At 39.5% G+C, this 23,724-nt stretch overlaps 1 protein-coding gene across 7 annotated transcripts in view; it reads left to right on the top strand.

Moving 5' to 3' along the window:
- SLC1A2 (solute carrier family 1 member 2) overlaps nucleotides 1–23,724 on the top strand; it is a 102,517-nt gene that overhangs the window by 62,332 nt on the left and 16,461 nt on the right. For 5 of the 7 annotated variants that reach the window (XM_065838840.2, XM_065838841.2, XM_065838839.2 and 2 more), the window contains 7 exons: nucleotides 3,692–3,831; nucleotides 6,969–7,121; nucleotides 7,714–7,964; nucleotides 11,692–11,860; nucleotides 14,815–14,941; nucleotides 17,747–17,980; nucleotides 22,963–23,157. In XM_065838840.2, the coding sequence (XP_065694912.1) occupies nucleotides 3,702–3,831; nucleotides 6,969–7,121; nucleotides 7,714–7,964; nucleotides 11,692–11,860; nucleotides 14,815–14,941; nucleotides 17,747–17,980; nucleotides 22,963–23,157 (1,259 nt within the window). In that variant the 5' untranslated portion in view covers nucleotides 3,692–3,701. The remainder of the gene's footprint in view (nucleotides 1–3,691; nucleotides 3,832–6,968; nucleotides 7,122–7,713; nucleotides 7,965–11,691; nucleotides 11,861–14,814; nucleotides 14,942–17,746; nucleotides 17,981–22,962; nucleotides 23,158–23,724) is intronic. The other 2 variants (XM_071809088.1, XM_065838842.2) reach the window with 2 other exon arrangements.

Here is a 23,724-nt window from a genome sequence, read left to right as displayed (position 1 = left end):
TGAACAGAATTAATTTGTATTATCACGTTCTGGCTTCATTGAAGTTATACTAAAAGAAGTTTCAGTCTGCTGGGTTTCAGATGAGCATTCTGGATGCTTCATTTGTTTGAATAGCCATAGAAGCTCAGTGCAGTGGAACAATGATTTCTTTAACTGAGGTAATCATTTGCATATTTGAAAGATCATAGCTGCTAAAATGCATTCTGCACTGTTTTATGGTACTTACAGAGCTACCATTGATATAGAGATTATATTAGCAGTGTTCACTTGCATAGGAGGGGCTCATGTTGTTGGTACACTTTTGGCTTTGCATTTGAGTCCCAGGACTACCCATGAGTTGGGGTGCAGTCAAGCACAACTCTGTTTTCTCCATCAGCAAGAAAATGTGATGCATAAGAAAGCCTTATACATATTCCCTGCATGCTTTAACGTGGCGCTGTGGCCTTCATGGTATGGAGAAAGCTGTGCATGTGAACATGCACTAACGTCAGTGACAGACAGCAGAGGAGTAGGACACATTCAGAGGGATCCCATCCATAAGGGCCCAGATTCTGCCCTAAAATACGTCTGTATATCTTCCATTGACTTCAATAGAAACTTCTTGCAGCTACGTCATTATGTGACTGCAGGTTTTAGGTGCAAAAAGTTCTCTGTTCTTCTGGAGCTAAATATTGTTTACAAGATGCAAATAGAAGCAAAAACAAACATAAAAACAACCAAACAGCACAAGGAAGATTACTCATTCCATAATAATCATTACCATGATTCAGAGGTCAAAGAGATTTTCATCTTCTAGTAACTGGATAGAAAATTTCTGGTGTAAAATACTGATTTTTGTCATGTGCTTCTTGTGTACAGGAAGCTTCTCTTATCCTTCACATAAGGTATTTATTCCATTATTGTTTCCCTACTTTCCCCCCCCACCCCCTTCCCACTCCCCACCCCTTCATACTCAAAAGCCTGGAACAATACTTCGTCACTGGTCTATTCATAAAAATCTCATTGCTAAGAGCATTGCGAATTGCAAAAAATTACAGTGCAAATGCTTAGATTATCATCCCTCATATTACCATTTTTCATGTGATTATATTAATCTATCAAAGCTTTTTATTACAGATCTGCATGCTTAGCATATTTTAGTATTGGGTCTTTTTATTTAAAAAACCCATACCAATCAAAATTTCAGTCCATGTTGAAGTTCCACTTGAAGAGCTGGAGAGTGTAAAACACATATTTTGCACTTAAGGGAAGCACACAATACAGTAATATGTTCCTGGAAATTTAGGAATATTCTTATAGAGCTTATTTCCTTCTCTTCTCAGAGGTTATTTGGACATCTACATTCTACATGACTGAACTTTTGAAGAAGATGGTTGCTATCATGTGAAAGCTCTGCATTGTTTGACCACCTCAAGCAGGGCTGGCTTTGGTTCACTTGGGGCATAATCCTGAAGGACTCACTACAGCTGTGGGAGTAGGCCCACCATCCCCTCCCTTTATGAATCTTTATTTGTATGCTGACCAGACCTGGAGTGGACAGAGGAATCTGGCCAGCAGACATCATGCTGTTGCTTAGAAATGGATGGGAATAGAAATAAAGTGTGAACACAACAGCAGGCCTGCTTCTGCTTGGGCAGACTTATTTCAGCAATGGTGTCAGGGGAATGATACGCTCCCATTGTCTGTGAATTAGAGAAAAGATCCACAGGGGAAGAAGCAGATATTGTGAGGTTGCTTTCCTTTGGATGGTGTGAAGCTATAGGCATAGCATCAGGTGGAAAAGGGTCCAGGAAACCAGACTAAACCTAGCCCAAAGCAAAATCCTAGAAAGACAAGAACATAATTAAGTGCCTTTGTTTACTGATGCATTCCTGTTCTACCTAACTATTTGCTAATGGAAAAGCCTCTAAGGTTTTCTTTTGAATTACTTTGAGCTGTCCATATTTCAGAGTTTCAGAGGAATATATATATAATCAACCTGTAGTGAATAATAGTTCTAAACAAGTCATACTTTTGTGTTCAGAGTGCAAGTGAAACTAGATGTAGTCCTCAGTTGCAACATTTGGATCCCAAGTTCCTTGATTTTGTGGCACACTTTGACCAATATTTTCATGACTTTCTGACCCATGTGCACGAAAACTGCAGATACTGTCTCATCTTTCTCATAATTCCTCAAATAACTACTATGCACTTTATCCTCTGGCTAATCCTCATCTATCTCTGATACTTGCATTCATAAGTCTTCTGATACTTAGGCTGTCAGAATATGCACTGATATTCTTGTTTGTTATTCCACCATCAGCAGTACATTTTGTTGCAAAAACCATTGTAAAATATTTTTAAATGTACAAAATAAAAATTACACCACTTGGAGCATTTTTTCTCCCTTAAAAAAGTGAGTATCCTCTAACACATTTTCTGCTGTGTTACTTTTTTAACAATGAAATGTATTGCAGAAACAAATGCCATTTCACTTGGAAAGGGAAAATCTTGGAACTACTTATATCAAAATTACGAAATTCTTATTACAGTTCTAATCATAACTTTCTGTTGAGAAACTTTATAAAGACAAAAAGCTGTACCGTTTATAACAAAACATGATTTGATTCTCTCGAAATGGCTTAGTACTGACGACACTGAAACTTTATGTGTCTTTTCAGATCTGTTTTAGGTCTATAGACCTCAGTCTACTGTTGTAAAGATTTGGTTTCCTTTTTCTAAAGTCTTGACCGAATCTGGCATAAGACCAGATCTCAAAATACATATTTACTTGATAATAATAAAAAAAAATGTTCTTTATTTATCGTATTTACGTAGACAGCTGTAACTTTTAGGGAAGCTGTATGTTTTATTTGTAGTAGTATTTTCAGTATTTTTTGAGTACATTTTAATATTTTCTATATAAAAAGGGACTTTATTTCTAATGATTTCTCAGGCTTTGAGAAAGAGACATGGCTTTCAAATTCCTGCACTCATGTGCATATCACTTACTGAAATATAAACCAGACTTAGTAAAAAAAATTTTTCCTCTAAACACTTCCAGTTCAATGAAAACAAAGGCTTTCTTGGGGAATGCGTAGTTTTCTGACTAATTTTCAGTGGGAGTTTTTCAAGTCTCATTAGAACCAAGTTGAAAAAGATTCTTTTGACCTCAGCATTCTGACTATATTACAATAAAATGTAATGTTGAAACGAAACATTTTGGGAAGATTAAGTAAAGTGTTTTGGAATGCTTTATTTTGCAAGTAAATCTTCATTTTTAAACTCTTTTCCTGAATTGGAATTAAATAAGGTATTAAAATCTGCATTTTCCCACTAATAGAAACTTTATTCTTTAGCCATCTCTCCTAGTTAAGTAGACAGCCGCAGTCTCTGGGGAAACTGAATTTTCCAGCTCAAGACCAATAGTTTACTCCGTGAAACAGTTGGGATGACATGTCTCAGGAATTAAGTGTGTATGTTTCTCGATCATTTGAGAGATAATCACAAAAAAATACCTGGAAGGCTGCATCTTCAGAAGGACAAACAATTGCCATTTCAGAAACTTCTTCAAAGCAGTAAATATACAGTGTTTGTGAAATGTGGGAAATGATTGAATATGCATCAGAATCCCCAGGACTAATCCAGATTTTCCTCTCAATTATGGCATCTTGTGCTATAACTTTTACTTGATTTTCATTTTTTATTCTAGTGCCAACAATATGCCTAAGCAAGTAGAAGTGCGGATGCATGAAAGTAATTTAAATCCAGTGGAGCACAGATCCAGGAACATATGCGTGCAATTCTGCCAGTCGCTCCACAGGAATCTGCTCCTGACACTTACTGTATTCGGTAAGCTACATCTGCTGGTCTGGAAATTGTGTGTGTATCTACATTTGCTCATGTAGTACCACAGACCTGTCTGTGGTCATCAGCTGTTCCTGATGAACAGTCAGAGAGTAAATAGAATGCCCATAGGCATCATCACTTTAGTTCACGTATGCAGTGTATTACTGACACAACAAAAAGCAAATCTATACCACGGAAATACATTACAGAATCACAGAATGATTAGGGTTGGAAAGGACCTCTGGAGATCATCTAGTCCAACTCGCCTGCTAAAGCAGATTCACCTAGAGCAGATCACACAGAAATGTGTCCAGGCGGGTCTCGAACGCCTCCTAAGGAGGAGACTCCACAACCTCTCTGGGCAGCCTATTCCAGTGCTCTGGCACCCTCAAAGTAAAGAAGTTTCTCCTCATATTCAGATGGAATCCCCTGTGCTTCAGTCTGCGCCCATTGTCCCTCATCCCATTGTTAGGCACCACTGAAAGATGTCTGGTCCCATCCTCTTGACATCCACATTGAGATATTTATAAATATTGATGAGATCCCCTCTCAGCCTTCTTCAAGCTGAACAGCTCTCTCAGTCTTTCCTCATAAGAAAAGTGCCCTAGGCCTCTAATCATCTTCATAGCTCTCTGCTGGACTCCCTGCTGTAATTCCTTGTCCTTCTTAAACTGGGAAGCCCAGAACTGGACGCAGTACTCCAGATGCAGCCTCACCAGGGCAGAGCAGAGGTGGAGGAGAACTTCCCTGGACCTGCTGGTCACACTCTTCTTAATGCACCCCACAATACCATTGGCCTTCTTGGCTACAAGGGCACATTGTTGACTCATGGTCAACCTGTTGTGAACCAGGAGTCCCAGGTCCTTCTCTGAAAAGCTGCTTTCTAGCAGGTCAACCCCTAACCTGTACTGGTTCCTGGGGTTATTCCTGCCCTTGTTGAATTCCATCAGGTTCTTCTCTGCCCAGCCCTCCAGCCTGTCCAGGTCTTGCTGAATGGCAGCACAGCCTTCTGGTGTGTCAACCACTCCTCCTTTGGTATCATCAGCAAACTCGCTGAGAGTGCACCCAGTCTCTTCAGGCAGGTCATTCATGTACAGGTTGCACAGGACTGGACCTAATACTGACCCCTGGGGAACCCCACTGACTACAGGCCTCCAACCAGACTTTGCACCATTGATTACAACTCTCTGAGCTCTATCCATCTAGTTCATGATGCATCTCACCATGCATTCATCCAGCCAGCACTTCCTGAGCTTGCCTGTGCGGATGTTGTGAGAGCCGGTGCCAAAAGTCTTGCAGAAGTCAAGGTAGACAACATCCACTGCTCTTCTCTTGTCTACCCAGCCAGTCATACCATCATACAAGGCTATCAGGTTGGTCAAACAGGATTTCCCTTTGGTGAACCCATGCTGACTACTCCTGATAACCTTCTTCTCCTCCATATGCTTGGAGATGACATCCAGAATGAGCTGTTCCATCACCTTTCCAGGGACGGAGGTGAGGCTGACTGGCCTGTAGTTTCCTGGGTCATTTTTCTTGCCCCTTTTTGAAGGCTGGAGAGACATTAGCTTTCCTCCGGTCCTCAGGCTTTGAATGGAGCATGATTTAAATCCCGAGACCAGTCAGATCAATGTCATTCAGTAGAACTAAATGCAACACATATTTTTCTTTCTGTTATTTGGGACAAAAAAAAAATTAAATAAATAAAGCTCTTCAAAATTTCCTTTACTTAATCTTTTGTCTCTCAGGTCATGCTCTGCTGCTTTTAATGCATGTTCCCCTCTCTGTAGCTGTAAGCCACCACTCCGTGATCTCATCCTGAATATTGCCTCTGGCTTTAGCAGATTCCAAATACGGAACAGTTTGACATTTCATTGTGGTTCACTGGCTCTTTGCCTGTTTCTTTTTCACTGAAAGCCTAACAGCCAAATGCAGCAAATTCACAGAAGTACTTTGTTTTGTTATTGTTTGAAAGACCAGCTGCAGCTGGTCTTGAGCTGTAAATTTCACATCCATATTTTTCAGTCTTCAAAACCCATACTGCTGAAGTGTTCAGGCAGCGTTTTCTTTGAATTGTATTTAGAAGGTGCCTGATGCAGTCCCAGAAAAAGTTTTAAGTATACATATATTCTCCATTGTTTCGAACTGATACTTCAGGGAGACGTATTTGCTGCAAATCACAACTTGGGCTTTGCTGTCAAGTTTCATTATGCTTGAAACTTGGAATCAGGATGTAAGGCATCTTGGATGTAAACATAAAATAACCATTCACAACTACCATATTATTGTAGTAAGCATGGTCTTTTCTTCCCTAGGTCTCTCAGTCCTGAGAGAGGGGTTTAGGTGTTATCACTGTACAAATCTAAATAAGTCAGGAAGGGATGTTTGTGGTTTGAGAACATTAGCACAAATAGAAGAGAATGATGCAGACCATAAAAGGGAAGGAATAATAAATGAGTACTAAGAATCAAGTTTACTTCAATTATATGTGCAATATTGATCAGGCACTCTTTACCAAAACCCGCCAAATAAAACTTGAATGTTTTCCTCACAAGACTATTCTAGCTTTCATGCAGGGTTTTTCTTAGGCTGTAAAACAGCTACTCATGCTGACCTTGTTTTCAAGTGGTACCATTCTTACGTTGTGAGATAGATCCCATACTCCAAAGAGCTGGGTCCTAAACCCTGGCTCTTCTGTCAGTTCTGTATGACCCTATATAAATCAGTTCACCTCTTGGTGACTTAATTTTGACAGCTGTAGAACAATTATATGAGTTATATTTTACTATTCCTCAATGTATTGCAAGGCCTACACAGGTAGTAAACCTCAATATGTTAGTAAACCTTAATAACATTGTAGTTTTTGGCAAATCCGTATTTGCAGAAGCAAAGTAGTACAATAGGTGTAAGCTCAGCTGGCAGAAGATTCTACATCAGGACCACTTCTCTTTAATAATGAAATACATGGTAAGCACGTTACAGCCTCATATTAATCAGAAGGCTAAGCTTTCTAAAATCTGTCTCTGTACCAAAAGTTAGTGGCTTCGTGTAACTGTTCTTTCTGCTAGGCTATTGTGCATAATCAATGTGCATTCAGTATATTTATGTTACTTACCTGCTCTCTTTTATTCTTCTTCCAGGTGTCATCCTGGGTGCTCTATGTGGAGGCTTTCTTCGTCTAGCAACACCTATTGACCCTGACATCATCATGTTGATAGCCTTCCCAGGAGATATACTTATGAGGATGCTAAAAATGCTGATCCTCCCTTTAATTATCTCCAGTTTAATCACAGGTAAAATCTATTAGCCATCAATATTTTCAGATGCTTGCTGCAGATATCACCTGGTTTACTTTCTGTGACGCAGGAAGAATAATAGTGTGATCCTGTCAGGGATTTTGCAATTGCAGTGTGTATTTCAGAGTTAATTTCCAGTTAAATTAGTTTGCTTTAATATGTAGATACTCCAATGAATTTGTTTTCAAACACAGGCACACATACTACCTTCCTGAACATTAGAGATTTCTTAATATGCTGTTTGACATAACTGCTGAATTGGACCTTGCAGATAAGATGGCATGACACTAATGAGCCTAGCCTTCTTTAAGCTGAGGTGTCAACCAGACCATGGCCTGTTTGCAGCAGTCAAGGGCAGAGAATGGTATGATATCTCCTCAAATTAGTAGCAACAGACATTGTTCACATAAGAACTGGAGGGAGAAGCTTCAGTAATCTATTTAGTGGTGAGAATTTCACAAGGACGAAAGTAGGTGCCTGTAGGCAGTCATTAAACTTAACAAATTATAAAGGATTTTGTTTGATGATTATTTAGTTGGATATTGAGTCTCAATATATTTGTTTGTTTCTTAAAATAAAACATCTGCAGGACTATCTGGTTTAGATGCTAAAGCAAGTGGCCGATTGGGTACAAGAGCCATGGTTTACTACATGTCCACCACTATTATTGCTGCTGTGCTGGGCGTGATTTTGGTTTTAGCCATCCATCCAGGGAATCCAAAACTCAAGAGACAGCTTGGTCAAGGGAAGAAGAATGATGAAGTATCTAGTCTGGATGCTTTCTTGGATCTGATCCGAAACCTGTTCCCTGAAAATCTGGTCCAAGCATGCTTTCAGCAGGTAAAACCTTCTACACCTTGTTAATATTTTTTTGTATCTTTTACATAGCAGGGATGTGTTAATCTAATTGTTTAGGTGAATGACAGAAATTATGATGCAAAGAGAAATAGCCATCTTAAGTCTTGAGCAGGTACATGAAAGAACTGTATTTATAGCTGGTTTGTTTTTTGTTGTAGTAATTTAAATTCATAGATATTTTTAAGATTATTTTTAGTTTGTTGTTAAGTAAACCTTTATTTTTTTATTAACTTTTTATACAGTATGTACAGTCATGAGTGCTGCCTTAGAGCTGAACGGTTGATGAATTATGGGGTCTTTCACCCAGGTTGAATTTGATCTTTGTTGTTAGTTACAGAGCTGATGATTCTGCAATGCCCCGTTTGTAATATATGGATGATCTTGATTCCAGCTGGTTGCCAGTAGCCATGTACCACAAAGCCCAACATCTCATAAGTTCTATTGCTGTAGTAGAGTCCAGACTAGGTAGAGATAATACAATGAAGTGGCTGACCCACCTACAGGTGTCTCCATAAGGCCAGGTTTGAAGCATGCTGAGAAAGAAGGAATGCTTGCACTCTGTGTTGCTTGCTCTGTAGGTAGATAATTTTTAATCAAAATGGTTTCACTTTGAGGGGTAAAATAAATAAAATTTGCATGCTTCCTAATTTCTGATGGACCCTATTATATTTTTTTGTGTAAGCTGCTTTTTCCTACAACTAAATTGTTTGACAATAATGCAGATTTTTTTTTTTTATGGAGTTTTATGGGGTTTGTTGCCAAATGTTCCTATGTGAAATGGCATGATAGATGGAGCTGTGGTTATGGCCAAAGAATAACACGAAGAGGGGGGATGGAGGGAGAAGAGGCCATGTGGAGTGGAAGATTGGAGGCCAACCTGAGCTGCTAAAAGGGCTTGGAACGTTCTCAACATTTCCAAATCATCATGGAAATGTCAGTCACGTGATCAAACTGTGGGTGGCTAAACATGACAAGTAATGTGAAATGTATTTTTGCAAAACTGAGTGAGAGGAGAGCAGGGTGCTTATGTTTTTTTCTTACTTTCCCTCATTTGAACTGTGGAAGACAGAAGAATGAAATTTCTGGTCAGTTGACAGTGGTCAGATTTCTCAACAAAGGACAAAAAGTGGGAGAAAGAAGATAGTTTTCTTGAAACCTTAATATTGCTTTTCCATTGTATGTAATATCAGTGTTTATGTGTTGTTTTGTTTTGTTTTGTTTTAATTTAGTCAAGAAAGCTACTGAGCTTTTTGGCTTTCCAGTGTTGACTTTTATCAGATTCCAAACTAATTGTCAGTGAAAGCCACTGCCACAAAGCCACCTTTCATTTGCAAAGTGAGTCATTCTCCTTTCTGGATGGAACTTGTGCCTTCTATTAGCCCTTAACTCCTCAGTGAGGAGTTAGACTTAACTTGCCACTCTATTTATATAGGTGGAAAATTAACTGCTTCTAATGCTGTCAACATATATTTTCTCTTCCTACATTTATACAGACACTCTCCATGAGCATCTACTGTTTCCAGGTTGCCTTAGGAGGGAGCAATTTTTTGCAGAAATCCTGTGAAGAAATATTTTGAAGGGTGCACAGCAATGGTACTGTGTAGCCATAGTCTGTGGGAGGATTTTACATGCCTTCCCTTTTGAACAGGCAGAAAGCAATGAAGGGATCCCCTTGCAATTTTGAGATCATTCACTTGCAAACTAAAATCTGAATCATCATGGGATTTAAGTATCTCTTGATTTTTTTGTATGGTGCACAAGAAAGTCATAATTTACAATGAAAACTGCTATTCCAGCAGAGACTTAATATCTTATTGTGCCATGAAAGAGAATGGGACTATCATCACTAAATACAATTGTGACATTCAAATGGTTTTCTGGCCTGAACTGTTGGCAGAATCTAAACTTAATGTTAAGCTCAGCATTTTTACTGACTGTGACCCTGTGCAAAGAAGGGCTTAGGACCTTTGACTTAAGTGACTGTACTGGAATTTGTGAGTGTGAAGAGCCTTATGTTTTAAGTTCAATTTCTGGGACTCTCTTCTTACATTCTGGATATGTCACATAAAAAAATATTGTGTTGACAACATAGATAAAATTTAGCTCTGAAAAGAAGGCAAATATGCAGGAATGTTGCTTTGGTTTAGGACAACCGAAGAGTTTCTTACGCAAATCTCTGTGGTTTTTCTGTCTACACCTCCCTCTCTAGATTTAGACAGCAGGTTTTGAAAGGAGAGAGCTAAACTTGTTTAAAACCTTGTGGTTTTAAAATGTATGGATTGAATCTGGATCATCCTCGGTAGTACTACAATGTCTATCTCAACAGAAACGAGGTGCAAATGTTCTCTGAAAGGCTAATGCACCGTTTCTGATGCCTTGCTCAAACAAGGAACAAAGAAAGGAGGGAGCAGATGGCAACTCAGGGCAAAGGCTGCGGGAGCTGGGTCTCTTTAGTTTGTAGAAGAGGAGACTGAGGGGTGACCTTATTAATGTTTATAAATATATAAAGGGTGAGTGCCACGAGGATGGAGCCAGGCTCTTCTCAGTGGCAAACAATGACAGGACAAGGGGTAATGGGATCAAGCTGGAACACAAGAGGTTCCACTTAAATTTGAGAAAGAACTTCTTCTCAGTGAGGGTGACAGAGCACTGGAACAGGCTGCCCAGGGAGGTTGTGAAGTCTCCTTCCCTGGAGACATTCAAAGCCCACCTGGACACATTCCTGTGCGACCTCTCCTAGGCGTTCCTACTCCAGCAGGGGGATTGGACTAGATGATCTTTTGAGGTCCCTTCCAATCCCAAACATACTGTGATACTGTGTGATACTGTGAAATAGGTCATAGCTTCCTAACCATTTTTTTTTCCTGTCCCAGAGCCATGAAGAGGCAGGAAAGGCTCAAGGTGTAAAGTGGGAGGAAAACATCCCTTCTAAAAGCAGCAAGTCACAGATCTCTTTTCCCACTCCTTCCTTATTTTCCTAGCCATAAACTCAAGCTCATTTCTCTCCCTACCATTTTTTCCAAGCTTTCACTTGCCAGGAGAGGTCCATATCCATTCAGATACTCATGTCTTCTCTTTTTGAGGTAGTCAGATTTGATTTAATAGGTATCTGGCAGCTTTGATATTATTTCTGTTATCTGTCACTCACAGTATTTTGAGAGCTCAGAGGACTGTGGGTATTCCATTTTGAGCAGCCACCAAGTGAAATGTTGGAAATGTCATAAGTTTTTAAGTCAAGTTAACTATCAAAGCATGATAACTTGAGCTGGGCAGGCCATCCTGAATAACAAGCCTTACTGCAGAGTTGCTGCTGTGACTGGTCTTAGGGGTGCCTGCCTTTTGATGCTGAACAAATGGTGTCAATATGTAACATACAGTCTGTGAATCACCATTTGTGAATCATCTGGACAAAGAAGCTAACTAGCTGTAAAGTGTTATGTCATGGTGGTAAGGAACAAGTATTTGCCATGTTTTTCATACTAGAGTCATGAGAAAGACTCACAAGACTTTGTGACTCTTGGAACTATTTGAAAAACAAACTTATTTTTAGAAGAGGGGGTAAGAGGTTGTGGGATGCATGTCTAATCCTTTAAAAATATGGTTCCCTGGAATTTCGAGTGAAGACTCGTTTTATTTTTATTTCCTGATTTCCTGTATGGATTGTATTCAGTCTGTTTCCATTCTCATCCTCGTTTTTTATTGCTTTCAGATCCAAACTGTCACCAAGAAGGTACTGGTGCCACCACCCATTGAAGAACCACCTAATGTCACTGACTCTGCTTTTGCTATGATGAATGAGACAGTGCGTGAAGTACCATCAGAATCCCAGCTGGTCATTAAGAAGGGACTTGAATTTAAGGATGGCATGAATGTCCTGGGTAGGAAAAGTTTTTGCCTGTTAAATATGTACATCGTATGTATGACACAGCTTTTGACTGTGACTGGGTAGCCAGTGTTGTCTGATGTGCTCTTCAGTGCAGATTTAGTCTCCCCAAATAATCATCAAATGTTGTCACCTACTGACTGCCCATTGGTCTCTGAGATGAAAATCTAGTGGTCTTACTCAAAATATGACTGTATCACAGAAACAACCAAGTGAATTATTCTGGATTGGCAGCTTTGCAGGTATTAACTGGAATACAGTGGGGAAGCATGTAGGAACTAACCAACATATCCTTCCATCCTAGTAGTAGCCTACCTATACTAACACATATTGGCAAAACAGTATGGAGGAGAGCTTTAAGAGCTGGTGCTTTACCCACCCCCTGATGAATTGGAGCTCAGTTGTTTCCAGTAGGTGTCTCAGACACACTGAACAAAAATTTAGCTTGAGGCAGTGCCTGAAGTTAGAGGTGGGGTGTGAACTGCGCCACCCAGAACTGGGCCAGAATAATCCCAAAGAGACTTGACACATCTCTGAGTCACAACTCCCTCCCTCCTTTCATCTTGACTGCTGACCTTTACCAGCTGCAAATTATGAACAACTGCTGTCGTGCCATTTTGTCTGGACAAGTCAGCAAGTGAGGGTGCTACAAAGGTTTTGCCTGTCTCCCACTCCTTCCTGAACCACCTGTTCAGTCAGAGGCACAGGGGAACAAAGAGCCACCACACCACTTCTATTTTCTTCTCTGTGCTTAGACTCACTGTTTTGTCAGCCCAGAGATGAATGTTCCCCCTTCACCTTCTTACTTTCTGGATGTGGGCCAAGTCAGTCACAAATTAGCCCTCAATTTGTAGCCTCATTGACAGGCCTACGCTTGAAGATACACATGCTCTGTGGCAGCATGTCCACAGGGCTAAGACTGACACCTGTGTTTATAGGTGTTGTCCTCCAAGTGGGACAGTATGTGGCAATACCTAAACCACTGCTTTATCTCACCACTAGGCCATCACTTTTTAGTGGGAAATGGCCCCTGGCAGTCTCCTTATACCTGATGAGCTGCTCCTGCTGACACAGTGGCTGCTGTGCCTGCAGATCTTCTCCAGATATTGGTGAGCTGGTTGGCAGAGGCTGCTTTGCTTAGATGTAGGGGAGATTGCATCAGTAAGCTGATCAGAAATTATTTGTTTCTCTGCAAGGCATCCTGCTCTACAAGAGTGAGAAGCCACTGTATTCTGCCTGCCTCTGTGGCTCCTCCTTCCATTCAACACCTGTGGGCAGAGGAGCCACTTCCTTTCAAAGCTGCACATAGTCATTTTGCACACCCTGTCTGAGGCAGCATCTCATTGTTCACGCCGTTACCCTCACCTGCTTTTTTCTCTCCTGGAGCTCTGCTTATGCATTAAAATTAAACAATATTTCTAATGTGAGAGTTGCATTAAATTTAGTGCTGGACTTGTATTGTACAGGCTCTATCATGGATAAGAAAATAACTAGAAGGCTGAATATGATTCCTACAGAAAAGGAATACACAATTTAGGTGGGGGATTTGCTGTAGTATTTTGATCAATGAGTTTCAAATGTTGCAGTTTCTTGGTTTGGTTTGGTGTAGTTTGCTTTTGAAATAAGAAGTGAAAATGTTGGGGAACTGCCATCCAGCTTGCGTAAACTGTACAAGCCAGACAAATTCCTACAAATATAAACCAACTTGACTCTTGTGACTAATGTAGCAGCTCTTTTGTAATTAACAAAGAAAACCACCTACTAACATTTTCTGGTGCAGAGCCTGAGTTCCAGGAAGCTACTTGGTGTTTCTCTGTGCTCTGCAGCACACTTCATACACTTAATTTCCCTATTTAAGTGACTCAACAAAGATAGCTTGATGCTAAAGAGTGAGTTTATATCCAGGAGACTGGATTAAAAAAAGAAAAAAAAGTCTGGTTGCTAAACCCAGTGTGAGGGTATGGGACAGCCTGTCTTCTCTCAGAGTACTGGTAGCTGAAATTCATTTATCTTGAATGCTTTTGTGTCCCGATGGGTTTTTCCTTAGGAATTTCCCAGATGAGTTCACCTATTTGTTCAAATACTGAACTAATGCCATGACTCAAAGTTTGGCCTCAAAGGGTGGCTGAAGATTCAAACCATCTATCAGTATCAGTTAATAATCCCACTCTGGACACTGAAAATTGCTGGATGGTAAAGGTTAGCATTGAAGACACAGCTCTGAAGTAATGCATCACAGATGCACTCAGTTTTTCATGGTGATAGTTCAATACTCTGGACTTTCATATCTTAGCATTTAAATTTAGGAGCCAAATATTGTACTGAATTCTATGATTATGTATCTGCTAACAGCTGGTTTCAGTGAGGTTAATCTGTTTCATGGAAATTCTGTGGTTTAGCTTAAAGTGCAATACCCACCTTTTCCTCCCACCCCCACCTTCTTCATTTAACTGGAATACTGATGGCCTGCGAAAGTTATGTTCTGGGGCTGCTTTTACTTTTCCCTGTACTCCAGGACTGACTAGTCTGTAGATTGAATCTATCAAGAGACTTTTGTAAAGCTTGAGAAAAATGCTTGCGGTGTCTAGTGACTGTTTTAGCAACAAAGAGTCATGATATGGCACTGTGTTGCCTCTCCCATTTACGAGGGGCGATGAAGCTTCTAACAGTTGCATGACACTGAAAACATTACGGTATAGGTATAGAATCAGTTAAGAAAAAAGATATAGTTGGGCTTGGAAATTGGGATTTAGTAAAATATTGAAGAATAAAAGGTGTTTGAATATCATCATGAAAGTTGAGAGTGAGTCCATATTAAAAAGTCCCAAGAGATGTGTAATACACTATGGTTCTGAAAACTGGATTAGCAGGTAGTATCAAGGCATTGACTAGGTGCAAAAACTTCCTAAGAACCTGCTTTTCTTTTTGTCTTGCCATTTTTTCTAATAGGTTTGATAGGATTCTTTATTGCTTTTGGCATTGCTATGGGGAAAATGGGAGAACAGGCCAAGATGATGGTGGATTTCTTCAACATCCTGAATGAGATTGTAATGAAGTTAGTAACTATGATCATGTGGTAAGTTTAAAGTTCTAACTTCTAGAACAAAAAAATATTTTAAAAAACCCTAGTATAGCATAGAGTAACCACAGTTTGTTAGTAAACAATGTAATTAAGTAGTTCATTTATTAAAGCCTTGACAGATATGTTAGAACCGCAGCAGCATTATTTCTATTTGCTGAGTATTATTTAGGACCCAATGTGAAATATTTCTGAAGGTATTCTGTTTTGTTTACTGAAATCCAATACATTCAGGTACCAGCAAGGCCTTCAAATGCCACATTGATTATGGAAGTTAATTACATAGAAGGATATCTAAGCAAGCAAGAAGGCCCTACATAAGAACATCCAAATCTTCCTGAGAGGTCAGCATAATCCCAGGGTATTAGCTAGGAGGTATAATTACAAAGCAGCCTGGAGATACACTTTGCTTACTGTCTTCTGTAGTAAAAATACTTTACTACCAAATAAAATTCCAGTGGTTTTCAGTGATGTGTAGTAGTCCCTCTACCCGCATTTGCTGCAGTATCTGTGTCTTACAACCTCGCTGCAATGGGGTCACTGGAAGATATCTGTCTTGTTTTTAAAGTATACTCATTCATAAGAATGGTGCCTGGCTTGCCTTCAAGGAAGTAACTTTACCCAGTTAAGACTGGGCACTTGTTTATATTTCTGGAAGGGGATTCGCCTTTTTTTTTTTTTCTTTTTTGAGATATTTCTTCTGAGGGCTTCCCCAAAGCTATTTGTACACAGTGCCAAGTGCAGCCATATCACACAAAACCAGTTTTTGAGAACATAAAAATTCATGACTCTGTTTGGTGTTGTACTACTGTGGTTTATATCTCTTAGGTCATTGAGAGCAGAAATAGCCATTCCAATACACGCATATCATGCTCCGTTGCTGCTCATGATTCCCTAGTGTCCCTGGAAGTGATTTCCTGATTTACACAGCTACAGTATGCCTCTCTCCGAGGCTATAGATGGACACAATTTATAGAAAAGGGAGCAGAGTGCCTGAAGCGCATCTTCAGCATCATCAGTGTTTCAAAGGGAGACTGTAATGCAAGAGTGATGTAGATGATAGCTAACAGCAATGTGCAAATGTGTAGCACAAAAGAAAGAGCTTGAAGTAATGACTTTGTGTTCCTGTTATGCTTCTGCTTTTCTGTAAATAATCCTGCTGCATAAAAAACACAAAGCCCTGCTGATTTCAACAGTTATCATAACCTGCTTGTCTCAACTCTCTATAGAGAGACAGTGACTATGCTCTCATTAACACTTCAAGAACAAGAATTACTTCACTTGACACCAGTCGGTACACTCAAGACATAATACCTTGCCTAGAGTGTAAGTTTTTTCTAGTAGTCAGTGTTGCAATGGCAGGAAATAACTCAAGTTTCAAGACATTCATTGTAAATGTTTACTTTTAATGATATGTTTTTTATTTCTCTTTTCATGAGAAAGGAGATTGGTGTTGGGGATTCCACTTGCTCATCTCTAGAGTTTTTAAAGAACTGTTGTGGCCAGAAGCAGGTTTTTTTTTTTTTTCTTTAATGTGTGTTTATAAAGACAAATGGACTTCTTTATGCAGAGTTACATTTTATTTGGTTTATGATTTCTCTGCACAGAGAGCTGAAACTCCCATGGCAACTCCAGACTCTCTGGAGCATGACATTGCTACACAAGCCTAAACCAAATCAGACATCTGTCTCTGACACAGTGTAATTCTTTATAAGAAATATGCTTCATCAAGTGTATTGAAACATGGCTTTTAATGATAACTGGTAAAACAACTAGCCTTGCATTTCAAGTGACAGGACTTTCCAGGTTTTGGGCACATTGCTTGAGAGACTGAGATGTTTCTTACAGAAAACATGAAGCACTTTTATTCTGAAAGTCAGTTTCCTTTGTATTGTCTTTAATTAGGCATCCAAATCACTAATCACTTTTGAAATAAACATTACCATTTATTTTCAGAGAGACATTTTGTTCACTGTTTCTCCACATGTTACCCGTATTACTTTCTCCCAGCTTCAATTTTGTAAAACAGATAGAGAAAGTGAATGTCTTTTAAAATTATATAATATGCTAACATTTACCAGTGCAGTTATAAAGATTTTCTTCTATCCATGCACTTTCAGACACTTTTTACTGTAGCTGATTATTATGTTTTTAAATAATATCGATTATTTTTTATTATTATCACCAAACTGTGCTACCATTATCATCCTATTTAAAAGTTCCATTTATGCCATCAGGGAATCACGTGACTGAGGTGACAAAAACCCTACCCTCAGTAAGAAAAGCCCGTAATTAATGAAGAATCCATAAACTATAAACCATTCGCCCAAATTATTAAAAGAACATAATGAAAACATTTGCAGCGTCCAAGATAAAAGCAATTCATTTCAACAAAGAATTTTACTGAAGCAAATAATGCAACTCCCTGAAACCAGATAAGCAATGGGTTGTAAAGTTATGTATTAAGAACAAATACACCACTATTCATAATGATCCACGCCTGTGTTACATAATAGTATTATTGTATGATGTTATTCCTGAATCAAGGACTATTCAGGAAATGCATATTCCATTAGATGGGATGGAATAAAATGAAGTAGATAGGGAATTTGCTGGAGATGGCCATTATTTTTTTAAAAAGGTCTGAAAGCTATCCTCTGAATTTCCATCAGTCCCTGTTCTGCATCTTAGTGTTGATCCTGAAAGCCCCCTACTCTTTCTCCAGCGTGTACTCTGTTGAGCAGAATTGTTATGACTACGCTGCAAAGCCTAGTTCTCTCTATGCTTTTTCTCTTTCTCCAGGTATTCCCCGTTGGGCATTGCTTGCCTCATCTGTGGAAAAATCATTGCAATCAAGGACTTAGAAGTAGTTGCTAGACAACTTGGCATGTACATGGTCACTGTGATTGTAGGTCTTCTTATCCATGGAGGGATCTTCCTACCTCTGCTCTACTTTGTAATAACAAGGAAAAGCCCATTTTCATTCCTTGCTGGGATTTTCCAGGCATGGATCACAGCACTAGGCACAGCTTCCAGGTACACTTGAGAAATAACAGCTTGCTTTATTTTTTAGCAGATTATTAGCTACTATTTAGAGATAGTACATCTGCTGTTCTGACCTTCACTGCAAAAGAATTTTATGCCATTGAATAAAAACTGTTTTTAATCCAGCCATGTTGAAATTAATAAAAATAACCACACACCTTCAGGATTTTTTAGAAAGATTGTACAGCCAACTGCAGAGAGTTGGGAGACCCTCTTTTTGTTTTTTTTTTCCGGCATTGGCCAAATGACTTGTGCAAATTGTGTTACCTCTGTACTTGTTTCCTCAACTAGGAAACAGTGATAAGCCATTTATTTTGAAAGTATGTTAAGACCAGTCTGGTTTCATTGGGAAGAAAAAAAAAAGAAGAAGATAAAAAGTGCTAGGTTTCAAGAAATAAGTGAAAAAACCTCTCATTTTATTCTTTCCTGCATTTTGGCAGAATAAGAGGTCATCACTGATCAACTGAGCATTTCAGACTCATTGATAATGCACAGAACAGACTCAATAAAGGCAACTCAGTAATAAATTGATGATTTGCTTTGGGGCAGTCAGTAGATCTTGTGTTGAAAATATTTTTCAGTTAAATACCATATTTTTAAATGTTTTTCTTCAATCAATGTTTTATTTCTGAATGAAATGTAGTCTTTCATTTCAACTAAAAAGGTGAAAACGAAAAAACCTAGTTCAAAACTGACCATCAGAAAACTGAGGTGTCTTGATTTCAGGAATTTCTTGTAAGGACTATAATTCATCTGCCTCTTTGGATTCACCCAAACTGCTCTGCTGAACAGTTTGGGTGGATCTCCCCAATTAACAGGAGGTTCTGGGGTGACCTTACTGATGTGCATAAATAGCTGATGGGACAGTGTACAGAAGCTGAAGCAAGACTCTTCTCAGTGGTGCTTAGTGACAGGATGAGAGGCAGTGGGCACAAGCAACACAAGAAATTCCATCTGAACACAAGAAAAATCTTTTTTATTGTGATATACTGTGACAGTGGTTGAATGTTGACATGGTTTGCCCAGAGGAGTTGTGGAGTCTCCATTCCTTGGCATGGTCCTTGGCAACCTACCCTTGTTGCCTCTGTCTTGAGCAAAGTGGTTGGAAGAGGTGACCCCCAGGAGTACCTTCCATCCTCAACAATTCTGTGGCTCTGTGATTAAAAAATGCTGGATTATAAGAGATATAGTCTGGCCAGGAGTTTCACTAAACCAAAATTTCCGTAAGGCTTTTGTTCGCTGAAGTGTTTGGGTTTCTACTTAGATTTTCAGTACAAAATTTACAGTATCCATGCACAACTTTTGTGTGTTTTTTTTTTTTTTTTTAGCATGAAGTAATGTTTTTCTGCTGGAGTACCGAAATGTAAAAGTGTAGGGGATTTTAAGTGATTCCAGCATATGGGTTTACCTGGCTACTAGCTTTACCACCAGATCTGAATTACAGGCTAAACAGAAGTAGACCAGTTCATAGCACCACAGACAAGTGACAACATAACAGCAATCACCATCAAATAGTCTAACCTGATACCTCTGGAAGTTGCAAATGCTTCCCATTCAGGGACCTATTAGAGCTCTTTGGCCAGGCTGAGAAACCATGGAAGGCATCTACATGTTGTGCTCTTATAATGAAGAAACATTGTCTCCATGTCCTGCCCACCTGATATTTGCATACTGCCTGGCTGCTGAGCCCACTGGAGTTCATTGCAACAATGATGGGCCATGGCTGGTACACACCTTATGCTGATGATCTGATTTGTAACAGTAAAGGTAAGGTGGGACTTTAATTTCTGAAGAGAAAGAACTTCGTCTGAGTTTCGATGTGTGTCAGTGAACTACATTTTCTATATTGTCTTTCTTTTAATAAGATACAGGAATATCTTTGCTGGAGTAGGCAAAGTGATACTGGAACTGACTTGAAAACTGACTAGTAGTTATTGGTTAATGACTCACTATATATTTTCTGCTTTCTGCTATAAATGTAGCTGCTACAGTAATTTGCAAGAGAATATACTACATTGTTTCTAGGAAGTATGAATCCTCTCTGATTTGGCTAAACCCACAGAACACGATTAAAAACATGGTAAAATAAATCATAATTATGAATATATCTGTAAAGATGCTAGAACACAAATGATTGGTACCATGTATCTCATGGCTTATTGACATCTGTTAAAAAAATCACCTCAGTGAACAAACGATGGTCCAGTCATTTGAGCACAAGATCATAGAATCATGGAATCATTTGGGTTGGAAGAGACCCTCAAGGTCATCGAGTCAAACCATAACCTAACTCTAGCACTAAAAATGTCCCTAAGAACCTCACCTAAGAACCACATCTTTTAAACCCCTTCAGAGATGGTGACTCAACCACTTGCCTGGGCAGCCTGTTCCAGTGCTTCACAACTCTTTCTGTGAAGAAATTTTTCCTAATATCCAATCTGAACCTTCCCTGGCACAACTTGAGGCCATTTTCTCTTGTCCTGTCACTCACTACTTGGGAGAAGAGACCAACACCCTCCATGCTACAACCTCCTTTCAGATAGTTGTAGAGAGCGATAAGGTCTGCCCTGAGCCTCCTTTTTCTCCAGGCTAGACAATCCCAGCTCCCTCAGCCACTCCTCATAAGACTTGCCCTCCAGACCCCTCAGCAGCTTTGTCACTCTCCTCTGAACTCTTTCCAGTACCTTTCCTGTAGTGAAGGGCCAAAAACTGAACACAGTATTCAAGGTGAAGCCTCACCAGTGCTGAGCGCAATGAGACAATCTCTTCCCTAGTCCTGCTGGCCACACTATCCTTGATGCACACCAGGATGCTGTTGGCCTTTTTGGCCACCTAGGCACACTGCCAGCTCGTGTTCAGCTGGCTGTGGATCAACACCCCTAGATCCTTTTCTGCCAAGCAGCTTTCCAGGCACTCTTCCCCAAGCCTGTAGCATTGCATGAGGTTCTTGTGACCCAAATGCAGGACCTGGCAGTTGGCCTTGTTGAACCTCATGTGATTGTCCTCAGCCCATCAATTCAATCTGTCCAGATCCCTCTGTAGAACCTTCCTACCCTCCAGCAGATCAACAGTCTCAGCCAACTTGGTGTTGTCTGCAAACTTACTGAGGGTGCACTCATCCTGATAATTGATAAAGATGTTAAACAAAACTGGCCTTTATACTGAGCACGGGGGAATACCACTCATGACTGGCCTCCAACTGGATTTGATGCCATTCAATACAACACTTCGGGCCCAGCCATCCAGCCAGTTGTTCACCCAGCAAAGAGTATGCTTGTCCAAACCAAGATGTGAATCTAATTCTTCTAATTCATGTTTCCATAGATATGAGACTAGAGGAATCATTTAGGAAGTGACTCAGGCATCCACAAATCCAGAAGTGTTTGGGTTTTCCATAGATCCCATATAAGATAGATCAGCCTTATGCTTCTTCCAGATAACCTAGAACATTTATTGTGACACTATATTTTTATAGTTAGCTGTCTCAGTAATTCCTTAATCTCCCTTTTCCATGTTTTAATTATCTATAAAATGGAAAGAGTACATTTTTTATACCCAATAGCATCTCTATGATAGTGGATTAATGAGTGAAAAACCCTGAAATTGCAAGGCACTAGCAAGAACATGCTGCCAGTATTTATCTTCTATGAGCAAATTAATATTTTTATAGAAGCAATGACACCAGAATTAGTGGGATACAATAGTGAAGACCTTTGAGAAATTCTGCCAACTTAGCTGAAGGAAAGCAAATATAATAATAGAATCATAGAATTGTTTAGGTTTGAAAAGACCTTTAAGATCCTCAAGTCCCTAAGCATCACATCCACATGGTTTTTAAATACCTCCAGAGATGGTAACTCAACTACTTCTCTGTCACTAAGCAGAGGGTGCCTGGCGAGGCTCAGGGACTGACTCAGCCCTGTCTCACTCTGGGTGCTTTCAGAATCCAGGACCAAAGATAGTTCCCAGCTCTTTGTATCTGAAATTCCGCGATCATGTTTCACAGGTTCCCTTTTTACATAGAAACAGTCTCAGTTTGATATTTTCAAATGCCTGGCACAACCACAAATAAACCACAACAGATGTGCTCCAGCAGCTTCTGTATGTAATACCAATTAAAAGGAATTTCGCCAGGTCAGCTTTCTTTTCAGAACAGCTTCTCAGGCAACAACCAACTTCATTTAGTAGTGGACTTGACTTGACCTCAGAGATAACACAGAAATGTAAGGAACCAAAACATGTTCCTGTGTTGGGTTTCATGTTTGATGCAGCAAGTCCTTTGCCTGAGGCAGGCAAACCTGTCAGGAGAGGGAAGAAGTAGAAGATATTTGCGTCTACAGGAAAAAAAAAAAAAAAAAAGCATGTTCTGTTTTCAGCAGTATTTTTTTAGAAGATGTTTTATTTTGAGCAAGTGAATATAATAGCCTGAACTACTCCCACAAAAGCAAGGCACCATGGATCTGTGCAAGGACCTGTTCTCCTCTTCCAGCTGTCTTTCGCATATTTTCCTATCCTCCAGCTGTATTTCGTATCCTCTTCTGTACTATAGTGTCAGGGAAATCCATGGTTTGTATCTTTGTCTAGCTTTTTCGTTCCTCAGTGTGACGCTGATATCCATTCAAAGCAAATTCACAATCAAAGAAATTTAGGATTTATCCATACACTGTCCATCAGAAAACATCTGGAACTTATCTTTTTGAACAAAATGCAATAAATAATTCATAAATTAGGCTGAAAAATTCATCTATAGTCTCTCAACCTCTCATCTCTCTTTCAAGTAGGGTCCATGTCTTGGCCTCAGTCCCACATCCACCTAAATGTAGGCTTAATTTAAAAATTGGCTAAAAAAGGCTTGAATCACAGCAGAAAGTGGAAGTAGAAAATGCAAAAAATTATAGCAGAATTTCTGACTTTGCTCCCTTATGTGTATTTGTTATATTGTCTTCTCTATTTTTTTGCTTTCTCTCCTTCAGTGCTGGAACTTTACCTGTCACATTCCGATGTCTTGAAGAAAATCTAGGCATTGATAAGCGTGTAACAAGATTTGTTCTTCCTGTTGGAGCAACTATTAACATGGATGGAACTGCTCTTTATGAAGCTGTGGCTGCCATCTTCATCGCACAGATGAATGGAATTGAGCTGGATGGGGGCCAGATAGTTACTGTGAGGTCAGTTAAAAATACTTGGTTTCTACAGAGTGTAAAATGTGACGCATTGGGTTGGATGTCTTCTCAGTAACTGTGAGATTCAGTATGAAATCCATGGATTTCTAATAATGATATGCAAAGGAATGTCATATACATAGGTCCTGGTTTTCTGGTGACATGCATCTTCTATCATTTGCAGCTTTAGTGCATGCTAGTGGTGTTTTACATGATTTTGCAGTTGACAATGCAACGTGAAATAAAGCATCCTCAGTCCAATACAATGCCTTTTTTATTATAGAGGGATGCTACAAGTGATACATGGAGCATTAACTTTCTAGAATGTATCTGTTTATATACATTGGAAGAAAAAAGCGCACCTAGAAAATTTATCCAAGTATTTACATTTGCCTGTGCTTTTTCTGACTTTGATGAAGAGCAAACCAAATGGACTGAGAACAGCCTAGCCTGAGGGTGAGATTGCCTGTGGCATCATCTGGATACTCCTAGACTTTTTATCTTGAACCCAGCAAATATTAGCTCAAATCTTTTAATACCAAATTGTCATATCTAGGACTAAGCTGAATATCT

Source organism: Patagioenas fasciata, chromosome 5 (assembly GCF_037038585.1).
Source record: "Patagioenas fasciata isolate bPatFas1 chromosome 5, bPatFas1.hap1, whole genome shotgun sequence".
Taxonomy (NCBI): domain Eukaryota; kingdom Metazoa; phylum Chordata; class Aves; order Columbiformes; family Columbidae; genus Patagioenas; species Patagioenas fasciata.
The sequence above is the reverse complement of the archived record's forward strand: the minus strand, read 5'-3'. Positions and strand labels throughout refer to the sequence as shown.